The 23676-nt window shown below is 43.0% G+C and overlaps 1 protein-coding gene across 1 annotated transcript; it reads right to left on the minus strand.

The window, feature by feature from the left end:
- Positions 1-950: 950 nt before the first annotated feature.
- Positions 951-23477, minus strand: dnai3 (dynein axonemal intermediate chain 3). The gene is made up of 21 exons (XM_071542456.1): positions 23423-23477; positions 18543-18727; positions 17753-17857; positions 17275-17397; positions 16858-17057; positions 16545-16661; positions 15886-16079; positions 15002-15126; positions 14006-14095; positions 13562-13654; positions 11622-11741; positions 10052-10125; positions 9275-9428; positions 8313-8409; positions 5904-6028; positions 5173-5236; positions 3909-4039; positions 3476-3680; positions 3279-3370; positions 2787-2909; positions 951-1091 (listed from the first exon to the last, which is right to left on the minus strand). The coding sequence occupies exons 1-21, from the start codon at positions 23475-23477 to the stop codon at positions 951-953; spliced, it is 2613 nt and encodes an 870-aa protein (XP_071398557.1).
- Between the last annotated feature and the right edge of the window lie 199 nt (positions 23478-23676).

The following is a 23676-nucleotide window of genomic DNA, read 5'->3' on the forward strand; positions in this document are numbered from 1 at the left end:
CCACTGAAATTGAATTATCTTGTCATGGGAATGGATAGTGTGTCAGGTGTGGACAGTGTGTGAGATTCAGTGCGTTGGAATTTCAGCAAGGCTGCCCACTGGAATGATCAGAGAAATGAAATGACGGCTTTAGAAACTCATCGGTTATTGAGTCTCATGTGTTGCTGCAATGCTTCTTTCCAGACTCCAAAATGAGTAAAAAATGAGTAGAAAAGCCTCGTGACAACCTTTCAAGACTGTTGCTTTGAACAAAAATACCCATTCTATCCATTCACATTGCGCAGAACTCCTCCAGGGCTGTTTACCTCATGTATTGCCAAACAAACACACTTTTAATTCAACTTCTTTTGTCGTTTTATGTATTCTGTGAAATTAGTCTAAAGATCTTTAAAGGACGAATGAAAGAGATCCTAACTTCATCCCTTGTTTACTGGAGATTTTGACCTCTCTGTGCCAACGTAGGGATGGTTCACAGAATGCTGCTGCAGTGCAGATCGATAGTGTAAATCAATAGCAGGCGGCCATGGGCCGATTAATATTTCATATGACAGATGAGCCATATTAAAATCCTTATTTATATAGTACTTTTCTACAACAAACAGTTACAGAACAAAACAGATAGGAGTCATGAAATTAAAGAACTGTGAAATGATTTCCTGCCAAGTTTAGGTCCTTGAGCCATTCCAAAATATATTTCATTACCTGGAGCCTAGGGGATCAGTGGTGAACAGGGGGCGAATGGATGGCATTACCCAGTAACTAGATCTCTGATGTGTGGACGAGCAAAATCCATCGGTGACCCTGAATCCCTCGCCCAAGGACTGTCTACATGTCAATGGCAAAATCAAGTTCTCAAAACATAAACAGGAAGGTTTTGTCAATGTTTTGAAAGCCTTTTTTATTAACACTTTTCATATTTCAGTGCAGTTTGTATGTGTATGTGTATGCGATCACATGTCTTGTGTGTTGTCAGTGTCTGGCAGCAGGTCGGCGGCCTTCAGGACGGCCTTCTCCAGCGTCAGGTACTGCTCGTATAGCTTCCTGTCCTCCTCGTCGATCTGCTCCAAGGTTTTCACCGGCGGGACGAGATCCTGGGGACAAAACCCAGAGTGAAGCTGGAGTCACACAGAGCCAGAGAACAGGACTTTTTAAACTCCTCATCTCCCAAGATCTGATATTTCCCCCTCGTTGAAGCAGGAATGATAAAGTCCAATCTGGATCACACAATGTTATAAATCTTCTAGGACTAAGTGTGTTTCAGCCAGATTTGCTCGCCTCTGAATTTCAGTACCTTGATATTTCATTAGCAAAATGCACAATATAAACATTTGGACCACTACTGTCATATCGTTTCCTCTCACCTCAAAGGAAATGCTTTTTGATAGGAAACTTTTCGTTCCGCCACACCTTTCACACCATTCACACCATTCACAAGAGTTGAGTTTCCCTGGCAACGTGTCTGCGAAATAATCCACTTGTGGATGGAGTGGTTAAGTGAGGGTTTGTTTAATGATAGTTTCCTGTAATGACTCTAAATTTCACTCTAATCACGGCGAGATGAGACAAATCCAAACAAATACGCAGAGAAACACACAAAAGGCACACACAGGCATGCAGACACACACATTGACACACACAGGAAAACAGTAATCATACAGCATTGTTTGTTTTAAATTCCTGAGGTGACTTGTCCTCGTAAAGTATTTGACCTTCAACTTAATTGGGGTGTTCACGTCTTCAGCTGACAAACGAAGGATGGGAACGAAATGTAACAGAAGAACATCTACAGTTGTACTTAAAGATAAGTACACTTTGGTTTCTTCCACCATTTCGACACAAGAGCATAAGCGAGACAATAAATCTGTGTCTCCTGTTTGTGGAAGAAATGAGAAAATAAGCACAAACATGGAAACAATGGTGGGATTACTGCAGCAAAACAAAAATGATGCTGTGTTCAAAATCACCATCCATTCTCTTGGCTAGTGTAAGATTAAAGATAATCATTTGGATGAGTAGTTTACAATGAACTTCTCTGTGTCAGGATTTATTCAGTTGTTTATAATGAGATTTGATGAGCATTTTCAATCCCAGCCCATCCCATCCCAAGATACACTAATTCACCAAATATTGAACCACACACTATGCAGAAATCTATTTCCATTCAGTTCAACAACCAACCACCAGCATAATTCCCACTAAAGCATACAAAAAAGGTGGCAGTTACCCCCCTCCTATACTACTACCACATGAGAATATAGGAGGCTGGAGAGCATTACATATACGGAAGTTTTGAGAGCTTCCACTAAGAGCTGCAGCTCCTATAGTCAGCTGAAAGCCAACAATCTGACAGACTGCCAGGCACTGGCTGTCAATAACCACACTCTCCCCGGTGCCCAGGATCAAATAACCATCTGGATGAATTAAACATAAGAGAGAGAGAGAGAGAGAGGGAGAGAGAGCGAGAGAGAGACGGCCTTTCCCAGCTTTTACAGTCTCATCTTTGCAGAATTGGTGTAAGCATTTTTAACTGGGTCGATAAAAGCCATTTGCGAGTCTCGCTGTATCAGAGGAGTGCTCACCTATACTAGTGGTTCTCAAAGTGGGGTTAGGGCGGGGCAGAAGATACAGAGTCTTGCTCAAGGGCACGTTGATGGCAGCTATTGACGGTGGAGAGAAGCAACTGTCATTCACTTCACCTGCTTAGATTCAAACCTGCAACCCTCCATCAACAAACCCACTTCTCTGGCTCTAAGGCTACTGCTAAGAATCTGAAAAGAACATCTCACCGTTTTCTTCTTGAGTTCCTCGGCGCCCATCTCCCTCTTCTCTTGGGCCCATATTTCCTCCCTCTTGGCAAAATACAGCAGCCTGTCCACCTCTGCCTCAAAGTATTTCCTCACATTCAGCCTCTGCACACAGAGGGAGGAGAAGGGTATTGGTTAACAGTCCCAAGGTAAGGTATATAGATAACTAAAAAAGGTTGAGAGTGACAAAACAGCAAAGTTTCTTTGACAACCCTGTGGAAGTTTGGAGACCAAGGGAGCATCATGCCGATAACCATAAATCATTTTGCTTGGACTAGAGAAAACACCAATGCAGTAAAAACAGATAGGTACTCTGAGGCAAAGAGTAAACGCAGAAGTTGTTTACATCCACAAAATGTGACTATACCTCACTCTCTCAACCTTGATGATGAGTATGTTATAGTTTTTGCAAAGAAAACAGAAAAATCATACTCTCCTTTAAGGTGAATACAGGAGGAGGTTGGACTGTCTTACCTCATTCCTGGAGCCACTGTGGAGCGTCCATGGGATTTCAAGAATGTGGAGCATTCCAAGGTCATCAGACACGGCCAGGAAGTGCAGCTTGTCTGTAGAAAACCCCCCCCATAAAAGCAGTAAATGCGCTTCATATCTCTGAACACACTAATTGTCATGTAGGTGAACATAGTTTCATGTGTGATTGGAGAGCTCACGGGAGAAGATCCAGGGTTTCATGCAGGTGATCTTGGCGGTGGTGACGTTGTGGACCTGCAAGGGTTCGTGTGTCTTTTGCAGCAGGTCCCACACCTCGATGTTGCCGTCCTCCTTCCCGATGAAGAACACAGCCGGCCGGGACTGGGACCAGTATCCCACGGTGCACAGCTGCTCAGAGCACGCCGACTGCAGGATGGGGCCTTGCTGGATGACGCAGGATAGAGTAAAGGGATTTGAATTGCAGTCAATCTTGCATGTTATCAGTTTCACCTTATGCATCATCTTGTACATGATCACTGAATGAAATCAGGTCTAGAATAACTTTGAATGTTAATCCTGAGAAATCAAATCAAGTTAGAATCAGTTTTGTTTTTGTTTTTTTGTTTTTTTTTTGCTGAGAGCTACTGTAGTTGAAGCAATGCATGTTGTTACCATGACGTCCTCCTTCCAGATGGCGAACTTCCAGCCCCCAACTGTCAAAATAATGTCTTTGAAGAAGGGCGAGCGCTGCACCGTATTCACCCACCAGTCATGGGTGTAGAAACAATGCAAAGGCTTGGCACCTGAGAGTGAGGACAGACAGACAGACAGACAGACAGACAGACAGCGAAAGAGAGTAGGGTACCATGTTGTGTTTGACAGAAATCTGCTGCCACAGAGCCCCAGCAGTGATAGTTGACCTCCAGAAGAGGAAAACTGCACAAAGAAATCACAGAGTTTATGGGCAATAAGTCAGAGGCAAAGGAGAGAGAGAACGAGAGAAAGATTGTGTGTGTGTGCATGTATGTGTCTGTGCCTGCAAGCTTAATCAGTGCTTTAATCAAAGTCGGTGCCATGTTTGTGCGCCAATCTCCCCACTGTAATAACATTTAGAGTGCTGGCCAAATAACTTGTTGGTTCACAGGGAGTTTGTATAATAATTTAATTTCCCTTTAATGCTTATAGCTGTTTTTCCTTCATTATTCATTAACTGAACACTAAACATGCTGAGGAGAGCAATGCAGGAGCAATTTACCTTCTATGTCCCTGTAAATCACCTACCCCAAAAAAAGAGAAGCAATTTATAAGGGTAATCAAATGCAACTGGCCTGCCAAACCAAGATGAGGGAGTTGACTTAATGATGGTTATAAAAATAGAAAAAAACCTGAGTTTAATAATTAGGAGGCTATTGATGCTGTGATGAAATCTATTCAGTGTCAATGGTTTGTTTTGTCTCTAGGCTGCAGCACTTTTGTGGGCAACCTCAAATTATCTGCTGCTCAAACAGACCATAATTGTACAGACAATGTTCAACACTACAGGTATTGTTGGAGTCTTCTCAGAAAACATCCTGGGGTAAGGAAATTATGAAGGAAAAAAAGTGTCACACAAACAAGAATTCTTCCGCAGTACACAGTCTTCACAGGGAAACATTTTAAGGCAATGTACTGTAGATAGATGGGCAATTTTTGCAAACAATTATAAAAAAAAACAGTTTTATGCCATACTGCCTCCATGTTATTCACACTGATTCTGTCTCGTTTGACAATTTTCATCCTTGTTGATGGAAATATCTTCATTCTTTCATTAAGGTGTCTGTGGTATCAAAATTATGTTGGACATACATGTGGCAAAACTGCCAATCTACATTGACCCAAATTGTTGCCTATATGTCAAGCCTTTAAGCAACATTGATAATGGTACTGCAGTACTCACTGTATATCCGTCCAGAGTCGTTGTCCTTCTCCAACTTCCAGTCAGTGTAAACAATCTCCCCATCCTGCCAGCAGTAACAACATGACAAATTATGGAAAATGTTACGAAGGAAACCTGCAATAAACCTTGCACATGTCGTGTATTCCTCCTTAGTGTTATTTATAGACGTGGTGTTGCAGATGTACTGGTCTAGTGCAGCTCCATCACTCCTTGCTGTAAGACACATTTTCCAGCACAAGATATTTCAGCTGAGAAACTGTCTGCTAAAATGTTAAAAAAAAAAAAAAAAAGAAGTATCATGACCTTTAAGTGATATTTCACTTTGGCACAGTATTTATAGTTTCAGCTTACATTCACATTTAAACCCCAGAGCATCGGAACACCACAAATGCAGTAAACCCAATCCCAGTAAACAGTAATGATATACTTTTATCTCCAGTAGTCTGAAAGTAATGATTCTGACACATATACTAAACTAAACTAAACTAAAGAGGATTGACAGAGATAATATTTTTGTGGGTTCTGGCCTAATTTTTCCCAAGATGTCATGTTTTCAATTATCAATAACATCAGAACAACAGAAAAAACCTGTATGTTTATGGTGAAAATGTTCTCCACGGGGCAGGTAATGTCAGAGGGTGGTGACTAACAAAGGTCGTATTGAAGGAAAATGTTGTGCCGAAGCAAAATGTTGCTTTAAAAACCTGATCTTATTGGGGGGGAATGTTTACCTCAGTTCCAATGTAGAGCTTGGTGTTGACGTCTTCCAGAGATTTGACTGCTTTGGCTGAGGGCGCTCTGAGCTGGCTGTACCGCGGGGTGACCTCTGACCTCTCGTCATGCAGGTGGACTCCGTCTGTCAGGGGACACAGGGAGGGAGGGGGACATCAGGGAAATGGTTTAACAAATACTTTTTCATTTAAGGCTGTGATACATGGGCCACCTAGGACAAAGAGTGCCTGCAAAGAGTGAGTGTTAATACTGCTGTGATTTCTCATACTAAAATACATGAAAATTCAACACAAAAGCAAGAAATGAAGAATTTGGAAAAGTAAAACGATAAGGAACTTAGAAAGCATCTAATACTGAAAAAACAAAGTAATGAAATGAGAGAAAAACGGGAGCGTGCTGTGGCTGCGGTCAGTCCTGTAATCTGACCGTTGAGTGGCGAGACAGGAGGAGGAGGAGGGGGAGGAGGGAGAGGAGGAAGAGGGGAGGGGTAGGGCAGAGGTGAACGGGTTGGCAAGAGGGGGACAGGAGGGGAAGGGGAGAGAGTAAGGGAGACGAGGCGGAGGTGGGGTGAGGGGTGTGGAGAGGAGGATGGGGGGGGGACAGTAAGGGAGAAGGGAGATGGGTGGGCGGAGGGAGCAGGGTTTGGCGGTGAGGGAAGTGGCCTTTTCCATCACAAAAGCCCGACTGTCTGTCAGGGACAGTACGGGACAATCTGTTCACACCCCCTTATCAGCGGGCCGTTCCCGACCGCGTCCCACCCCGACTCTGTTAGATTAGCTATTGAAGGTCAGATCACATTACCCCATCGCACACCTCCTAGAGCCACTTTCCCCTGGTTAAGATGTGTGTAAAGATACGTGGCATTCAACGAGAGGGGAGACAGGCGATATTAGCGCCGCTACAGACGTAGACATTGTCCCACTTTTTTTCCTTTTTTTTTTTTTTACAAACATCCCGCACTGCTGCTCAACTGTTGCTCGATCCCCAAGAGGGATTGGTTGGAATATCTTGGGTTTGGAAAATCTTGGGAGGGTGGGAGACTTTTACAATGGCTACCACTGTAGAGACGACACAAAGTACAAGGTGCAGCGCTGAATACGGTGCTCAGAGGCAGACGGGGAGGAGTAGCGTCTATCAATATGAGTAAAACATCTTAAGTCGCACCAAAGTATTAATCACAAAGGGATTCATTAAAACCTAATAACAGACTGGCCCGGGGCTGCTGAAAAATGCGGCAGATTTATTGCCTCGGTAAGTGAGCGTATTAATTCCATAACCGCCGGCCGCCGAAGCCGTGTTTACGGAGGCAGACCTCGGGGCCGGACAAAGACAGGTCTCTTCTTGACCAGCCCGAGACACACAGGACCATCTTCTGGCCCTGCAGGAGCCCGAGCTGCATATTGCAAAGAGCTGACAGTCAACAAGGCTAATGCTCCGCCACTATGCGGGCCTTGTCTGGGAGGTATCGCTTAATAAAATGCTATGAAACCGGAGCGGAGAGGAGAGAGGGATGAGTGGGGCGGGAGGAGAGAGAGAGAGAGAGAGAGAGAGAGAGAAGGACAGAGAGAGAGAGAGAGAGAGGACCTGAGGGGCGAGTGAGACATGCACCGTTGATCACTGTGCTCACCGAGCCAAAGCAGAATCCACGAATTCAATACCGAGGAGAACAGACACTGGATAAAAACTCTGCCGCAAGCACTCCCGCACACAAACACACAGACACGCACACACACACACACACACACACACGCTTCCGAGAACCATCAGAGAGGAGACAGTCGTGTTTGAAATGTCCATTATGAGGAGTCTCGGGTCTCACTTCGCTCACATCTCTGTTATGTTCCTCCAGAGGGTTTTAACACAGAAAGATTCCAGATGTAATTTGATTTCTTTGCTGGCCCGCGTTCACAAACATTCAGCTTTCTACTCACCTGTGTTACTTTGAGGAGTAAAGGGGGGAAGAAAAGGGTGGGGATGTAGTGGAGGGTAATAATAACATAATAGCAATATCAAAACAGAGTTACAAAGTGCTTTACAAGAGATATAAAAATGTAAGGGAAAAAAGAAAATCAAAGAAACCCACCTACACTCTTATTTATGACCTTTTCAAAATTGCTATATATGGATCTTTATAAACATTGCAGTGAGTGGTTTCCAACTGACATATACTGGATGAAAATAGAGTGTTTTCAAGGAAATCAAACTATATTTTTTATTTGTGGTTGTCCACCTTGAATTCATCACTGGAAAGGGGGAGCAGGGTGGGGTGGGATGGCCAGGGCGAGAAATGTAGAGGTTGATAGAAAGACAAATAAACAGATAGCAGAAAGAGAGACTGCCTGAAGGAAAAGGGGAGGGAGGGAGGGGGGAGCAGACAGACAGATAAACACGAGGGTAAAACCCCTCACCTGTGTTGCTACCTGTATGTCTGTCACAGGTGTAGTCTTCCAGGCTGAACTTCAAAGGGCTGTATTCCCCGCTGGTATCGATCATTGGCAGGGCAACCTGACGCGTGACGGAGGAGAAGAAGCCTTTTAACATCTGAAGAACTGACAGACGCAAACCATTGTTACTCAAAAAAATCATTGTCTACCCTCAATCACTTGACAGACTAAGGTGTGTGAATTGGTGTAAGAAGTGTAAAAGGATCGACAGCATTCACTGAGCCCCATTTGTCTAAAACAGTCTACAGATGTGTGTGGGTCTGGTTCGCTGCCAAATTAAGGCAAAATAACAACTGAATACATTTCAAAATAATACATACTTACATACATACAAACATACATACAAGGAGCACTTGAATTACAGTTGCAAGTAATGCTGCATTCACATTGTGGCCTACAAAAGCCATACAGGTCCGCATCACTGGATAATAGTTGTCGCCAAGGTGATTTTGATTAACAAGAGGTTCAACTATTCCTAAAAACTCATCTGTTAAATTGTGTAACTACTCATTTAATTTAATTAGAAAATGTTTAAGAGGTTCTATTTTGCAGAAATTATAAATTTTTATTCCCATTCTAAATGAAAAGGAAGCCAAGCAGGGAATTGGAATAGCTCAGCCGAATGGTACATCTTTTTCTTCTGGAAAAGTTTTTTAAGGACTACAAAATGGTCAGTTAGAAGCAGAAAGCTTTAGCCTATTCACTACTTTATCTTCATTCAATGTATGTGTACATCCATTTTTCCTAGATATTTCAACATCAGGTTTAAATTCACCATGGCAGGTAAAGGCACTTTCTGCCAGCATTGGGGGAGTTGACTATCGTTCGCCAATTTAATATCCGTTTTGCCGTCTACCTCAGACCACCACAATGTGAATGCAGCTTCATTTTTCACCTCAAATCATGTGTTTCATATTGTTCCCCACCCTGAACAGTGGTTTCCAGGTCCGGTCCAGGTGTTTGAAGGTGTCGGGGACACCGTAGGGTTTCCCCTGGGGCTTCTTATCCACATTCTGCTTCCGGTCTGACGTCGGTTGGCCCGCCATCATTGGAGCCCGGATGTCCCAGAACATCAAGGAGCTTCAGATAAAGAGAGAGAGACAGAGAGAGAGACAGACAGACAGACAGAGAGAGTTAGATAGCAAAGCAGCACAGAGACTTTGACTTTTAATGTTCTTTAATGAGACATCTCACAACAAACAGAGGAATAAATACCTAACATAACCTTAAAGCTCCCACACCCACACACACACATGCATACACACACACCAGTACCAATAACAGAATGGAATATAACAATATCTACAGCGCCAACAGCCCACTCAAGTACAACTGACATTTAAATACAAGCAGTCAGACCTTCTCCCACTGACAATACTGCATTCCACAGCCCCCAAATGTTCATAAATGTGACAAAGGGGCAGAGAGAGACAAAGAGAGAACAGGGGGAGGGGACAGAAATAGAGGGAAAGATTGACACAGACAGAAAGACAGAGGTAGTGACAGAGAGACAGACAGGTACTCTACACCTGGCCGTATGGAGCTGCCAACCATAATATTCGCATAGGTGGAAGAGCAGGCATATAAACAAACAGGCGTACATGTACTTCATAAGTCAAAATCTCCTATACATCACTCGGTTATATTCCCAGTGACCTGACAGCACTTCATCAGCTCAATGCTTTTTTTTTTATAAGCCTTACCAGTCAGGGGAGCAGGTGACAACCTGAACACATATATTATTCTTGCTCTCCACTGGTACACCCATCTTGGTCACCTAATCAGAGAGAGAGAGTTACAAGATCAACAAATGTCTACGTCTAGGTTTAGCATTGCCAAGAGCTGATAGAGGTGAACAAGGCCCCTGTGTAGATATATGGGAGCTTAAGGTTTCCCCCGGGGCACTTTGATGATTGCCTGGTTTTACTTATCCAGATGACTGTCAGTGGTTTTCACTACCACTTGATTTATAACAGTATAGAGACGGGGGACAAGCGTCATTGGGAAACTCAGACTTATAATGCCTTCATTGTTAAATCATATGAATGAGGACATTTAGAGAACATTCGGTAACTTATGTGTTTTGGCCTGTAAGAATTCATTAGGCCGTATCAGACCTTTGTTCAGTTATAGTTGCACTTCTTTGGAGTTGGTTATAGGCCAAACGTCTAAGTGTCAATGTAGCAGACATCACATCAGGCCAATAAAAACACTAAACAGATGTTTAGATTCACAGAAAATTGAAAAATGTGTTTGTGCTGGGAAATTATTAGGAGACAAAAAATTTACCCCAAAGCAGGGTTGTGGTCATATAAATCCTGCGCAATCCTGCTGTTCATAGCTTTTCTCAATGGTTGCAACATGTGCATGTGTCTCACAATGAGGTCAAAACACACCAGTAGGCTGAAAAACAATAATATTATATGACTATAACAGCCATATTGTGTGTTTATGGCATGTTACTTAAACATAGGTCTCATCCAATATATACAGTCTGCCCCCCTCAAAATAAACTCTTCTTGAGGCCATGATACATGGGCAATCTTTTAAGGTGATACACTTTTGTACTCTGTGGCCCACTGTTATCCATATTTTCTCTACTTGCCAATGTGCATTCCTTTTGAATGCTGTATCGCTTATCACCATAGTCTCAAAACGTTGCCCTTGCATTCTCACCTTAACAGCCTCCTCTCTGCTCTGACTACTCTCATGTGCCCACTGCCGCCTCTCATGCTGTTAGATCCAACTGCTGACAGTCAAGTGGCTTTCAAGCTCGATTGGATTACAAACCCCGGAGTCATTATTCCAAAATTAGATAGAGAAATCATTAGGGCGATAAGGGACCTGACCCTTTTAGCTTAAGTGTTCCACTATCAGTGTGTAACTTAGGTGTGAAGGCTTAAAAGCATCTGCTATGTGTTGAGTTGAGTTGACCTGGTATGTTGGACAAGTGTTTACATTAGATATGATAAAACAAACCTGAGGTCAAGAAGACATTGAAGAATGTTTTGCTCGGAGTTAAGTAGTCACACACAAAATACGCCTATTCATTATCTTTTTTATAATGGAGACAGGCTGATAAAACACTGATAAACACTATGGCAAGTTCTAGCTCCTGATAGAAAATGTGCTGAGTGTGTCAACGGTGCTAACATGCCAGGAATAACTCACTCACTAAGTTATCAGTGTTCTGCCTTTTTGGTCTCCTAACAGAGCTCAGGCTTATGGCTGTTAGCCCCCTCCGCTCCCTCTGCCCTTCACCCCACCCTGTACCTCGAAGGTTTGCGGCAGCCATTGGACGTCAGTAATTACAGCTTTGTGGCTGCTCTCTACGGCGGAGACGGCACAGTAGCGCACCACAGGGGTCTCATTCTCTCTCTTCTCTTCAAAGTCCTGATGGGAGGGCAGACACAAAGGGTACAGTACTGAATGGTACAGCGTGTATGGTGAAGTCTGACAATTCAATCCGAATGGAAAGGCTTCATACAATGGTAACCTGAACTAGCACTGCAGCTTATTCAAATATAGTAAGTAAAACCAAATATTTATACTGCAGCGCAAAAGTCCATACAACTGGCTGCAGACCGTTCCTTTAACCTTGAAACGGGAACAGAGTGGATCCCAAATTATTTCTTCATGACCACATGCATGGTACTGCTGCTGCCATGTGGGATGAAAAATCAAAGAGCAAACTAGTAGTAGTAGCTTTACTATACAACTATTGCAATAGTACACACTATCACCTGCAGTAAGGGAAAATAACAGGTCAATATTTTCCAAACCGTGTCATCTTGCTAAAAGCCTGAAGAGCTGCATGTGACACCAGTTTGCACTTTGACCCCCACTGTAGCTGTGCCTGCTTTTCATTAAAGCCAGCATCACTGGCTTAAAATGTCTAAAGTGAATTCAAACGTCTGCTAAATATGGGCCTACATACACCTTCTACTAGCTGGGTCGTGCGGTGCACCTGTTGTTTGAAGTTATCATGTAAAATGGTGGGAACAGAACACAAATCTACACGGGAGGATTTCAATTCCTCATTTATCTGATAAGCTAGCAACAGGTGCTGGCGGAGCGCACCTTTCACAGCACTCAACGTCGAAATAATGGCTTTTAGCAGATATAACTGCCACTGTTTGCACTGCAAACATGTGGGGGGAGCAGCGATCTGATTTGCCTGTGTGTTATCTACCGGGAGACGGCCTATGGTGGGAGATGGTGGACTTGTGTAACAGCTGGAGTGTGTGGGCTGATGCTGTTGACTCTGGAGAATGAAGAGTAAACAGGGACGGAGAGAATGGAAGGAGGGAGGGAGGGGGTAAAGAGAGAGAGAGAGAAGGTAGGAGGGAGTGGAGGGATGGAGACAGCTGTTCTGCTGTAGAGGTAATAAAAACACACACAAAGCAAACGAGGGCTGGATGATGGTGGCATATGAGTCTGTTTAAACACAGCAGCCGGGTGGAAGATGTCAGCGGAGGTCAGGCTTTGTGGGACAGAACTGGTTTATTATGTGGTGTCTGGATGGCTCGACGGGCTAAGGTGCGTTTCATGTACTTGCAATGTTGTGGGTTTGAATCTGGACCATGGTCTTTGTCACGTGTCACTCCCTCTCTCTCCCCTACCTTTCCTTTCTTACTCCATAGTATACCAAAGCACATATTCCATGGAAATATTGGTGTATTAGGGTAGAAGGGGGTTACAGTGAGGTGTTTGTATGAGGTCTACTGATTTAGAATAAAAAATATATATTTAATATATTATTAGGCTGCATGCAAACCTACTCATTGGTTTGCAGATGTAATGATACAATCTTGCTCTGTAAAGCGGGAGAGAAGCAGTCCTGGCATTAGTAGGTTTGTGGAACTAGTTGCGACAGCTGTGGCTGGCTTGAAAAGGACCATCAGGCCCCGGCATTCCCATCTAATGAAAGGCTGAGGATGAGGAGAGAGACCAGCGAGCCACGGAGCCAACGTATCATCATCTCTCCCTGTCATACAGCACCTTTGGAGAGGACGGCCTGTCTTTACAGCAAATATCCAGAAGTCTTTAATAAACTGAGGACCCAATATTTGGACAAACCAAAGTGACATCATCACCAGGCAAAGAAATACAGTTGAATACAACTGATACCACATGGAATACATCAACCCTGATATATCATGCGCTCTCATATCAACACTGTGCACATCAGAGGTAGTATATTGAGTACTTACGAACGCGTCGGTGTTGACGGAGATGTTCTTTCCGCCGCTGGGCCGTGATCCCTGCAAACGCGTGACGTGGGCAGAAATGTCCCATAACACAACCTGAGACAACAGCAACACAAAGCCAATTACTGGAGATCAACATCTCGGCCGGGTGCAAAACACGCTTCCTGCCATAAAAAGCACTCAAATCCATCTGTCCAAATGTTGATAAAAGTAGAATGAGAGCGGAAACAATAGAGGGGAACGGTAGAGGATATGAAGGCCAATTCGGTAAAAGATATTTATTTCTCTTATCAGATTCCCTCGAAATGAAAACAAGGAGAGGGGCATGGGAAAGGAAACAGATTACGGAGAAAGTAATGTGGTACAACAGCGCTGAGAGGTAGAAGGCACTGAAACACAGAGAAGCAGCCGAGCAGGCAGGAATACAGACAGTGTCAAAGTCAGCACCTGGCCATTCATGCAGCCGCCAACGATAATATTTGGATCAGAGGGGCAGAACTCAAAGGCAAAAACGTCGTCTGGGCACTCCAGCAGCAACTGCAAACAACACAGAAAACCCACATACCCAGGGCAGAAATATTACATTTCAAAGGGGAAACTTTCATGTATTGGGTGCTTGCCATCCCAAGTATTTATTTATTCTAGTCTTTCCATACAGAGTTCAGCTTTTAATCCACAAAACCAAGCACATACAGGACGATTCCATTTCAGTCATAAGGGGAAAAAAGACCTGAGAGTAGCAGGACTGTATTACAAAGCGGACATTTTTCAGTGTCATGCTGAAATCTGCTGGAGTTGTTAATGTTAGTTGCAAAAACTGAACTACAGCACTTTAATCCCTAAACTAAATAAATACTTTTTTACCTATAATGTCTCTAGTTTCCTTTACTCAGTACCTACTGCTATTTTTATCATTGCCCCTGTAGACGGTGAAACCCAACCATGATACATGCACCAGTGAGGGCGTGCGTCACGCACAACTCACATTACTTTTGAGTGATTTAGCAGTTCATTTTTATTGATTGAGTGCCTGGGTCAAATCAATAGAGCCTCTCCAATTTTGCCAAAGCAAACAATGGTCTTGAATGAGCGCACAAAGCAAATCCTTCGAGCCATGCCTTATGAAAGCTTGTCTCAAAAAGATCTGACGTGAGAAGAGAGAGAAATTGCTTGTAAGCTGTCAGTGAGGATTTAGAGAGAGAGAGAGAGAGAGAGAGAGAGAGAGAGAGAGAGGGAGAGAGAGAGAGAGAGAGAGAGAGAGAGAGAGAGAGAGAGAGAGAGAGAGAGAGAGAGGGAGAGAGAGAGAGAGAGAGAGATGGCCTTTTCCAGCCTCAGCTTTGCAGAATTGGCATAAGCAGGTTGAACTGGGTCGATAAAAGCATTTGCGAGTTTCACAGTATACCATTCAGTGAAGCGCTCACCTTTACTAGAGATTTGCCATACCTGGGGGTTGGCCGGGTCAGAGAAGCTCCAGAAGAGAATGAGAGGGGGGTTGAGGAGAAACTTAGTGGACTGGTCGAACCTCTCCTCCAAGGACACTTTCTCTGTCATGGCCACTGCTATCACACCTACCACATGCAACAACACATCACACAATGTTACAACGGCACAGACGCAGCAAAACAGATCTGACATATCTCATGTTTTTGAAAGGCCCTTTGACTCTGCTGATTGGGAAACTGGTGGATCAACTCTGATCCCTAGTTTGAATAACATACATCCACACTGGCATTCCCATAGTGGTTGATGACAGCTCAGCAAACATTTGGAAGCAATAGAGATGGGAGAAAATGCTTTTACAGTGGATGGGGATTTGAAAATGAGATACTTGTCTGTAACAGTGTGGGATTACAAGGACCAAGAGTGTATTGACAAAATATAATGTAATGCAATTATTGCCAACATCGTCCATCAACATTGCCTTGTCAACATTATTTCAAAACCAAATCCTACCATACACACGTAAAGCCATAATTCACTTTAGTCAAACATTTTTAGCATTCATACTGCACCCTCCCCATGTTGGTGAGCAGTCAACTGCCAATATTGTCTGCCCCAGGTATATTGACGTCACTCGCTTCCAGATTGAAAACATAGTCCAAGAGGTCATACTTCTAACAGATAATACTACTGACACTTAAAATACAAATAATACCACTTTTCACTGAGAGCTGAGAGAAAACAAATATTACTGCTGGTGATTATCTGAAATTATTGGGGATGTGTTAGAATCTTTTTTAGTTGGGTTAGGGTTAGTTTTGAATGTTTCAAATGTTCAAATTTGCAGGATAATTCTGTTCAGAGTAGACTGAGATGTTGCACCTTACCGTTAATGGTGGGGTGCCAGTTGATGCTGCTGATTTTCTTCTGCTTGCAGTACTGTTGGTCTGTGAAGGCCTGATATACCCGCAGACCACTGATCATCCCCTCAACACCATCATCCTCATCTTGTGTCTTCAAGGCCGCCCAGTCGTCAAAGAACACATCCATGATCTCATTCTGCTGAAGGGCCTGCAAAACCCTGCAATAAAACACAACACAAAAGACTTTTTCTTTTTCCTCCATCCTGTTTCTCCCCAGCTGCTGTGCAAAGTTATCGGATGCACATGATGTTCTCTTATCTTATCTCTAACCTGTACACAAAGGAATACAACAAAAAAAGTGATAGAATGGGAGTATGTGAGATTACATTACAAAGTATATACCATTGAAACTTGTTTTATATCCAGAATCCAGGCAGACAAGGCAGTTACAGCAACACAAAATCTAGCAGGCTGGGAAGGTGAATGGTGTAGGTCAGTGTCCTTAAGTTCCTAGTGAATATCTTGCTACAGCTCAAGCTTTAATAATAGATGAGTGCGAGTCCCTTGAGGCTGCTGCGGTAATGCATGAGTTTGGATTGGCTTTCAGTCTCCCCATACATTAAAATATTCCCCCTAGGAAGCAAAGACGAGACTCCATCAATCACTGAAATGTTCCTTTTTACCTGGGGGTCACTGAGCTGATGAAATTCTTCAGACTCTCAGACTGGAGGATGCTCTCTTTTTCTTCCTTGCTGAACTCTCTTGGCTCGTACTGCATGAACATATTCTTTCGATGCTTCCTGTAAAATGGACGGAAAGTACTATGAAAAATCAAGGAGAAAAGAATGTTATGGTGAACGTTATTGGTGAACACACATGTTCACCACTGAAACGGGTAAAATGCATTTAAGAGATTTCAATCGTGACATTGAACTTTTTTTCCCCTTGTTGGTCCAAACACAAACCCATTTTATATGTTCTCATTTACGAGCGTACCACTGTGTTTGAGCGCTGGAGCTCTGGAGCTCGGGAACGGCCTGCATCCCGCAGTCCCTCTCCATCTGCTTGATGCTGAATCTGCTGTCTTGGTACGAAACGCACTCCATGAAGCCGTCCTTAGTATCCGCTGTATTCCGGTCGGAGAAATGGACCGCTGCCCCAAAACTCCTCCACACCCTGGAGAACTTGGACCACAGCTGACGGGGAAAGGTGAGAGAATGGAGGGAGGGTGATGAATGGGAAAAAGCTGAATTCATAAAGGACAGAGAGTTTCCTTATCTATGAAATGTGCCATCTAAATAAAGTTTTGATCAACTGATGTCTGAATTGATTGACTTTCTTGCTGGGATGGTCGTTTGATCATTTGGTCTAATCATTACAGATGGCCTAACAATTACTAATATGTTCCAGTACGTTTTCTCTAGACGCATTGACAGATTCCTCCTCTATCTCCTGCTCGCTGCCAAGAGATATCCATGGCTTTGGTTCTGGGGTCCTGCTGACTTCACACACTTCAGACACTTCAGATGTCTCAGGCTCCGGTGGCTGTGGAACATGGAAACAATTAACAGAATAGGAATAGGAAACACAACGAAGTTAAGAGGATTTCTGACTTGATGGTTAAGTTTTTGAGGGAATGGAAATCAGCAATATTGCCTTCAGCTTGGATGGGGATTGGCAAATGGGACAAAATTAATGTTACACATCTTTTTACTGTGTCCCCACAACTAGGAAAATGTATATGAACTTGCCAGTGTCACCAAACTTTAGTAAAATTAGTAAAAAGCATTCCCTTTCAAACCCCAATAAGTACTAGAGCTGGTGTCAGGAACAACAAAAGTGGATCTGGTCACCAGAACAGAAATGACCCCTCTGCTGCACTTGGGCTTACATTGAGGATTCTGTCCTTGGCTTCTGGTGTCAAAACAAGGTAGAAGGCCTGGCCGTAGGTGAAGTCCCTGTCAAAAACCAGCAAGATCTCATCTTCTGGGTAGTCCTGGCAACAACACAAAGATAACAGGGTCACATCCAAATAGATGATGAACAGCATTCAGCTATTAAACATTTTCAACTTTATTCTCATTCAGTTTCTCTGTATTTAAAATGATTAAATTGTATGACATAACTTCTTTAGATATAGTCAGTGTAGTGTATTTGAACTGACTCAGGGGACTACGAGGAAACTTGGCACTGTGTTACTGTGAGTGGGACGGTGGATGAAGGATTGAGGTCTGGAGCTACGACAGGCGGAGTCGGCTGATGTTGCAGAGTTTAGGAATACTGAGGAAGACAAACAACCACCCACACATCACTAAAGCCAGTGTGCCTCGCCATAATCTCATGTTGGGACACAGCCAAGGCCGGGGAAACTTTTCCCAGGACTCAGGACAAAACTTGACTTTTGGGTCTTACTTAGAATTGTTGAGTTTGTATGGGTCCCTCGCTGCTTTATGGGCTCATAGCAAAGTGTGCGTGAAGGTGGCGGCTGAATACATAAAAGTAAGAAGGGTGGTCGGTCAGCGCCTATTTAATCTAGATCAGAGAGTGAGGGAGTAAGGGGGAAATGAGGTCTAACTGGATATGCTGTCTGTTCCCATAGATCTTAACATGGGGTCTGTGCTTCATCACAATGGCTTGAGGGTATTGTCTGAGTGATCTGTATGACAACGGATCAGCCTCACCAGCACGATCTGCTTCACAGGGCTGAAATCGGACACCGCGGCCCTTGTCTTCATGTCCTGTACGATGTCGTCTTTTCTCAGCAGCTTGTAGGGGTTCTCCCCTGTGAGGTCCTCGTCAGCACGGCAAGCAAACAGCTCCTGGGTGGCTGACGTCAGGACCATGGGCAGGATGTCATCAGGGTGATCTTGGTTGAGAGAGAAAGTAGTCATCTTATTATTCTTTTCCTTATTTAATTACATTTCTGCTTGTTAAACAGTGCACCGTGGAGACAGACAAGAAAGATGGGAGACAGAAGGCATGATATGTGGCAGAGGCCGTGAGCTGGATTTGATCCCCTAACATCACAAGCACATGGTACGCACCCTAACCTGTGAAGCAACCAGGATGCCCCAGCTCATTTGATTTTAAGCAGAGTGGGCAATCCAACTTGTATTTTCTCTTCATGTAAATGGGACCCTAGCTTTTCAAGGGATATTCACACAATGCACAGGCTTAGGAGTCACCCAACCTACGGACTGTGACACAGCGCCTCGCCCCTGCTTTTCGGATCAAACACACACATCGCCTCTGATCCTTCGACTGCCCCTCCCTGTAGGGTGGACCACCCTCAAATATCATAGGTTGAAATGCAATCCGTGAGAATAGCCTACATGCAATGTCCAAATGTGTACAGGGGGAACACTGGGTTTTGTTTTGTTTTGGGGTTTTTTATTATACCAGCATGTGAGAGAAAAATCAATAATACATGAACCTAAACTGCTCAGTTAGGACATCTGACCGGTGTTGTTACCATATAAAACCACAGTACTGCACCACCACAACAAAGGCCTTTTTTTTTTTTTTTTAATAAACAATCTATGGAGAATCCCTCACATCTAAGCACAGGCTCAGTCCAGGGCACACTACAGTAAACAGGGCTTTGCATAATGATAGTTTTCATCCTACTTGCGGTCTCTCTCTTCAAAGTCTTTCCACAAGGTTGCTGAGGGGACGCCGGGAATGCTCAAGTACAGCTTAAGTAACCACTTCCCAGCTGGGTGTGTCAACCTTTTCTACTCCGACCACTGAGGCCCCATGCCAAAGCATTGTAGTGGAAACTCACACCCTTCATTTCATAGAGCAATGTGTCAACTGTGGCACTCGCATTCATGGGAAATATTTGCTTGAGAGATGATGAGAGGATGAGGTGAAATGTGCCATAACCCTCTAGAACACAATTCAGAAATTGCATATGACACTGAAGATGTATTTCAGACTTGCTGGGCTCATTTCCTCTGGCATACACCACTCTAGACTAACATTTCCTGACCACACACTGCAAGGCATTTATAGTTCTATACTTTACCAGACTGCATCACAATTTTAGCTCTGTCTGTTTGTTTTCATCTTTGCTGATACCAGTGGAGAACTACAGCCTATACTACCGGCCTCATCAGCTGATAAGACTCCCTGTCACTGATGTCATCAATATCCTGGAGAAGCCTGTTCAGGAATTAAGAATAACCTGTCTGATTTTCTAATTGATGTCAATGGGATTATTGTGATGTTGTCATGTCATCGGTAAATGTTAATTTGATAGAATTTAACACCAAAATCTGATACAAATTGTAATACTAGGGTATTTTAAAATCCACATCTGTTGCCTGTCCAATGGTCTTGTGTCTGAATCAATGAATCTTATTGATTATTTTAATTTAGTTCAATGTATTAGATAACCTACTCATTTTACATGACATGCCCTTGGCTTAGTACTGTCATTTGAATTCACCCCAATTAATGTTGCACTCAAAAGAAATGTGTGTATCTGACCATAAGGTTATTGATTTTAATGTGCTCCTCCCTTCTCCCAGCCTGAGCGCCTACCCTCCCCTGCATTTTAACTCTACTTCTGCCAGTAAATTCTCAGATGACTTTCTGACAACTTCCAACACTTCTCCAGCACCTCTGCTCAATACAGAGGAGCGTGTTGATCGTTTTGATAGCACTTGCTTGAGTATTCTTGATGCTATTCCTCCTTTCAAGATCAAAAAACAAGAATGAAACCCCTGCTGCGGCTAGATGAAAACACTTGCACTGTGAAGAGAGAATGTATAAAAGCTGAATTTAAATGGGAAGGCTGATAAACTACAAGCGTCCTACAACCCTATGAAGGACTATGCTTAAATATCAGAAAGTGGGTAAGGATGCAAGGGCGGCTTGTTTCTGTGTCTATATTTCAAAGATCCGTCAAAACTCTAGCATCCTTTTGAGGATTATGTATTCAGTTTTCAGCCCCTCTTTCAGTCACTGTATTGAAGCCTCTCCTGAGAAGTGTAGAGAATTTTTAATATTCTTCACCAAAAAGTAGGGTACACTACAGCTCATCCTTTTACAGCGACCTGTCACTGTTCGCAATTTCACTGTGATGAGCTGCTTTGAAGCCATTTCCACCCCGGTCATGGAGGAGACGACATCAGATGAAATCCTCCACCTGTCCCCTAGATGTTGCCCCTACTGACTTTATTAATTAAATATTACATTCAGTCAGTAAGAGCATTTTATCTATTATCAGTAGCTCTCTGGCCATTGGCATTTTTCCTTCTGGTTTTACACATGCAGTGGTTATACCTCTTCTTAAGAAACCAAGGGTTAGGGCTCTCCTGCTAACTACAGCCCCATCTCTAAACAGCCATTTTTGGTTTTATAGAAAGTTGGTTCAACCCAACTGAATTCCTTTATTACTCAAAAAAATATCTTGTTTTTAAAGCACTTCATGGCACAGAGACTGCTCTCCTCAACGTGCCTTCTTTTGTGGAAAATGAATTAAAATGAATTTAAGACTTACAATGGAATGTTCCATTTGAATTCTTTTGAATTTCAGTGTGGCCTTTGATACTGTAGATCATTCCATTTTATTAGATCAAGAAACTGGGTTGGTCTGAGCGACATAGCTCAATATTGGTTCAGCTCCTACCTTTTCAATAGAACATTTTCACCATAGGCAACTCATCCTCAGCAGACATTACTTGTGGGGTCCTACAGGGTTCAAAGACGTTTTTAGTACACTGGAAATGCACTTCATTCTGTTTCTGAAGACCCTTCCATTAACACCATTACAATCAACTCACACAGGAGCCGATGACCTAATCTAAGGTAAAAAGATACACTGTTGGTCTGACCTGCATTTGACCAAAAGCGTGTTTTCAGGGCTGGCATGTTGAATATAAAGGAAGCCCTGACAATGAGGAACCACAAATGAGCAGAGATATAGCTTACCTGTAGTCATGTGCATGTCCAAAGGCTATGCAACAGTACACCTAAGCTCACATCAGAGGAATGCATATGTTTTTTTTGCCGCTCCTCAAAGACAGCTCTGGTGATTAGGCTATGCCACACTCATTACATCACCACTCCAGTGTGCAACAATGCTTATGATTTAGCTTTCCTATAGCATCCAAGGCCAATCTGAATGAATGTAGCCTTCCTTAGGAGGACACTGCCCTATCAAACAAATGGAGGTAATCAAACACACGTGTCATCAAGTTAAATTTAAGACGTTTTTCATGCCAGTTAGAATGAAATAGAAAACAAATTTCTCAAATGAAACGAATGTGACAATGAAAACAACTGCATATAAGTCATATAATGACTGGGCTGATTTGTGAAGAACTAAGAAACTGAATTTAGGCCTTCTAAGACTTTCAAGACCTTGAGTTTAGATAATTTAAGACATTTTAAGTTTGCTTCAGGACCTGCATACTCAGGACCTGTCATTCAGAAAACGTCATTGCCAGGAGCTGTTTTTTTGTTGTTGTACAAGATTAGTTCACTGAGTTTATCCTTAGTGGGTGAAGCAGTGGTGAGTCAGATCGCTTGATGCTTGTTTAATCATAGCTGTTGTTTACTTGTACATAATTACATCTGTGCAAGGATGTAGACAAACCCACCTAAATTCAGTTTACCAACCGTTTTTTTGTGTTAGAGTTTACCCTAACACATCTTAATGTTCTAAATTCATGGTACATATTGTAATAATCAGTGTCATGTGCATTAATACTATTCCAAAACTATATACATAGCTGTTTGTTTATGTTTATGTTTGTCAGTTGTTAACCTTACAGTGATCAGTGAGTTCAGCTTAAATGTTTTCACATGACTCTTTGTGTTAACAGTTCACTGTCGGCCTATTCAGAGAGCAGAGTTCAGGTTGCTGCTGGTTTATTGAATTTCATGGGAATCAGTGGAGAAGTAGTATCAGTGGACACAAGCTCCAGTGGTCCAATGGCAGTGGTCGACACTTCAGTGAATTCATACAGTTTATGTCATGCCAGCTCTTGACCGGTCTGCTCCAACACCATAGTGGACCAAGGTGCATACCATGTGCTCTACATTATGAGCTCAAGTCCTGCAGTTCACCTTCCACCATGTCATCCCTTCTCTCACTCTCCCATCTTCCCTACCTACCACCACAGCTACAGAAACATTAGTATGATCGACAACAATTATGTCAACATTGTTCTTGTGATTTGACCTGTGTGTGATAAAATGACTGAAGCCAGTATGGAATTCCCTCTAAATGGCTATCAGATAAAAAAGACTGAAACACGTCGACTAGCAAGCAAAAGTCCCCTACATCATACTTTAGGATGGGGAAATAAACAAGTATCATAAAAACAAGTCATACATGTTATCATACGAGGACTTACTACTTACCAGGCCCTGCAAGACTTTCAAAACACAAGGGTGAATCTTGCTTTTTGCCTAAGTGGGAATTAACAGCCAATTAATCATTTTATTCACACTGTCTCTCTGTTAGGAATCTTTCAAAGATAAAGATGTATGCAATTATAATTATTAATACACATATAAACTATCTTAGTGTTCAGACACTGACCTTTACCTTTCCCTCTGCTGCCTGCACTGCTGGCAGTGCTCTTGGGTCTCTTGGAGGTCATCCCTACTCCTGGATGGCCTAACTAATGCTGAGGGGGAGAAAAGATGACTGGATTTAAGTTTTGTAGACAAAATATAGTGCTATTTGTGTGCTACATTACTCCAATAGAAAACAGTCCACTACATATAGATTTGTTTTAACTGTCCACATTTTTCAATCCACAGAGCAATGTCTACAGGATTTTCTGTAAGGCCAAACCA

The sequence above is a fragment of the Centroberyx affinis genome, unplaced genomic scaffold, assembly GCF_046629955.1.
Source record: "Centroberyx affinis isolate AG114_WGS23_722 - 3 ecotype Tasmania unplaced genomic scaffold, CSIRO-AGI_Caff_v1 ptg004108l_1, whole genome shotgun sequence".
NCBI classification, from domain to species: Eukaryota; Metazoa; Chordata; class Actinopteri; order Beryciformes; family Berycidae; genus Centroberyx; species Centroberyx affinis.

What these genes read in the sequence shown, in the direction of transcription:
- dnai3 (XM_071542456.1), bottom strand. Translation starts at nt 23,477, where the DNA reads ATGACCTCCAAGAGACCCAAGAGCACTGCCAGCAGTGCAGGCAGCAGA. An exon ending in CGACTCTGGACGGATATACA is followed by an intron (nt 4,040 to 5,172) that starts GTGAGTACTGCA and finishes CCTCACTCTCAG; the next exon opens with GTGCCAAGCCTTTGCATTGT. An exon ending in AGGAACTCAAGAAGAAAACG is followed by an intron (nt 1,092 to 2,786) that starts GTGAGATGTTCT and finishes TTTTGTCCCCAG; the next exon opens with GATCTCGTCCCGCCGGTGAA.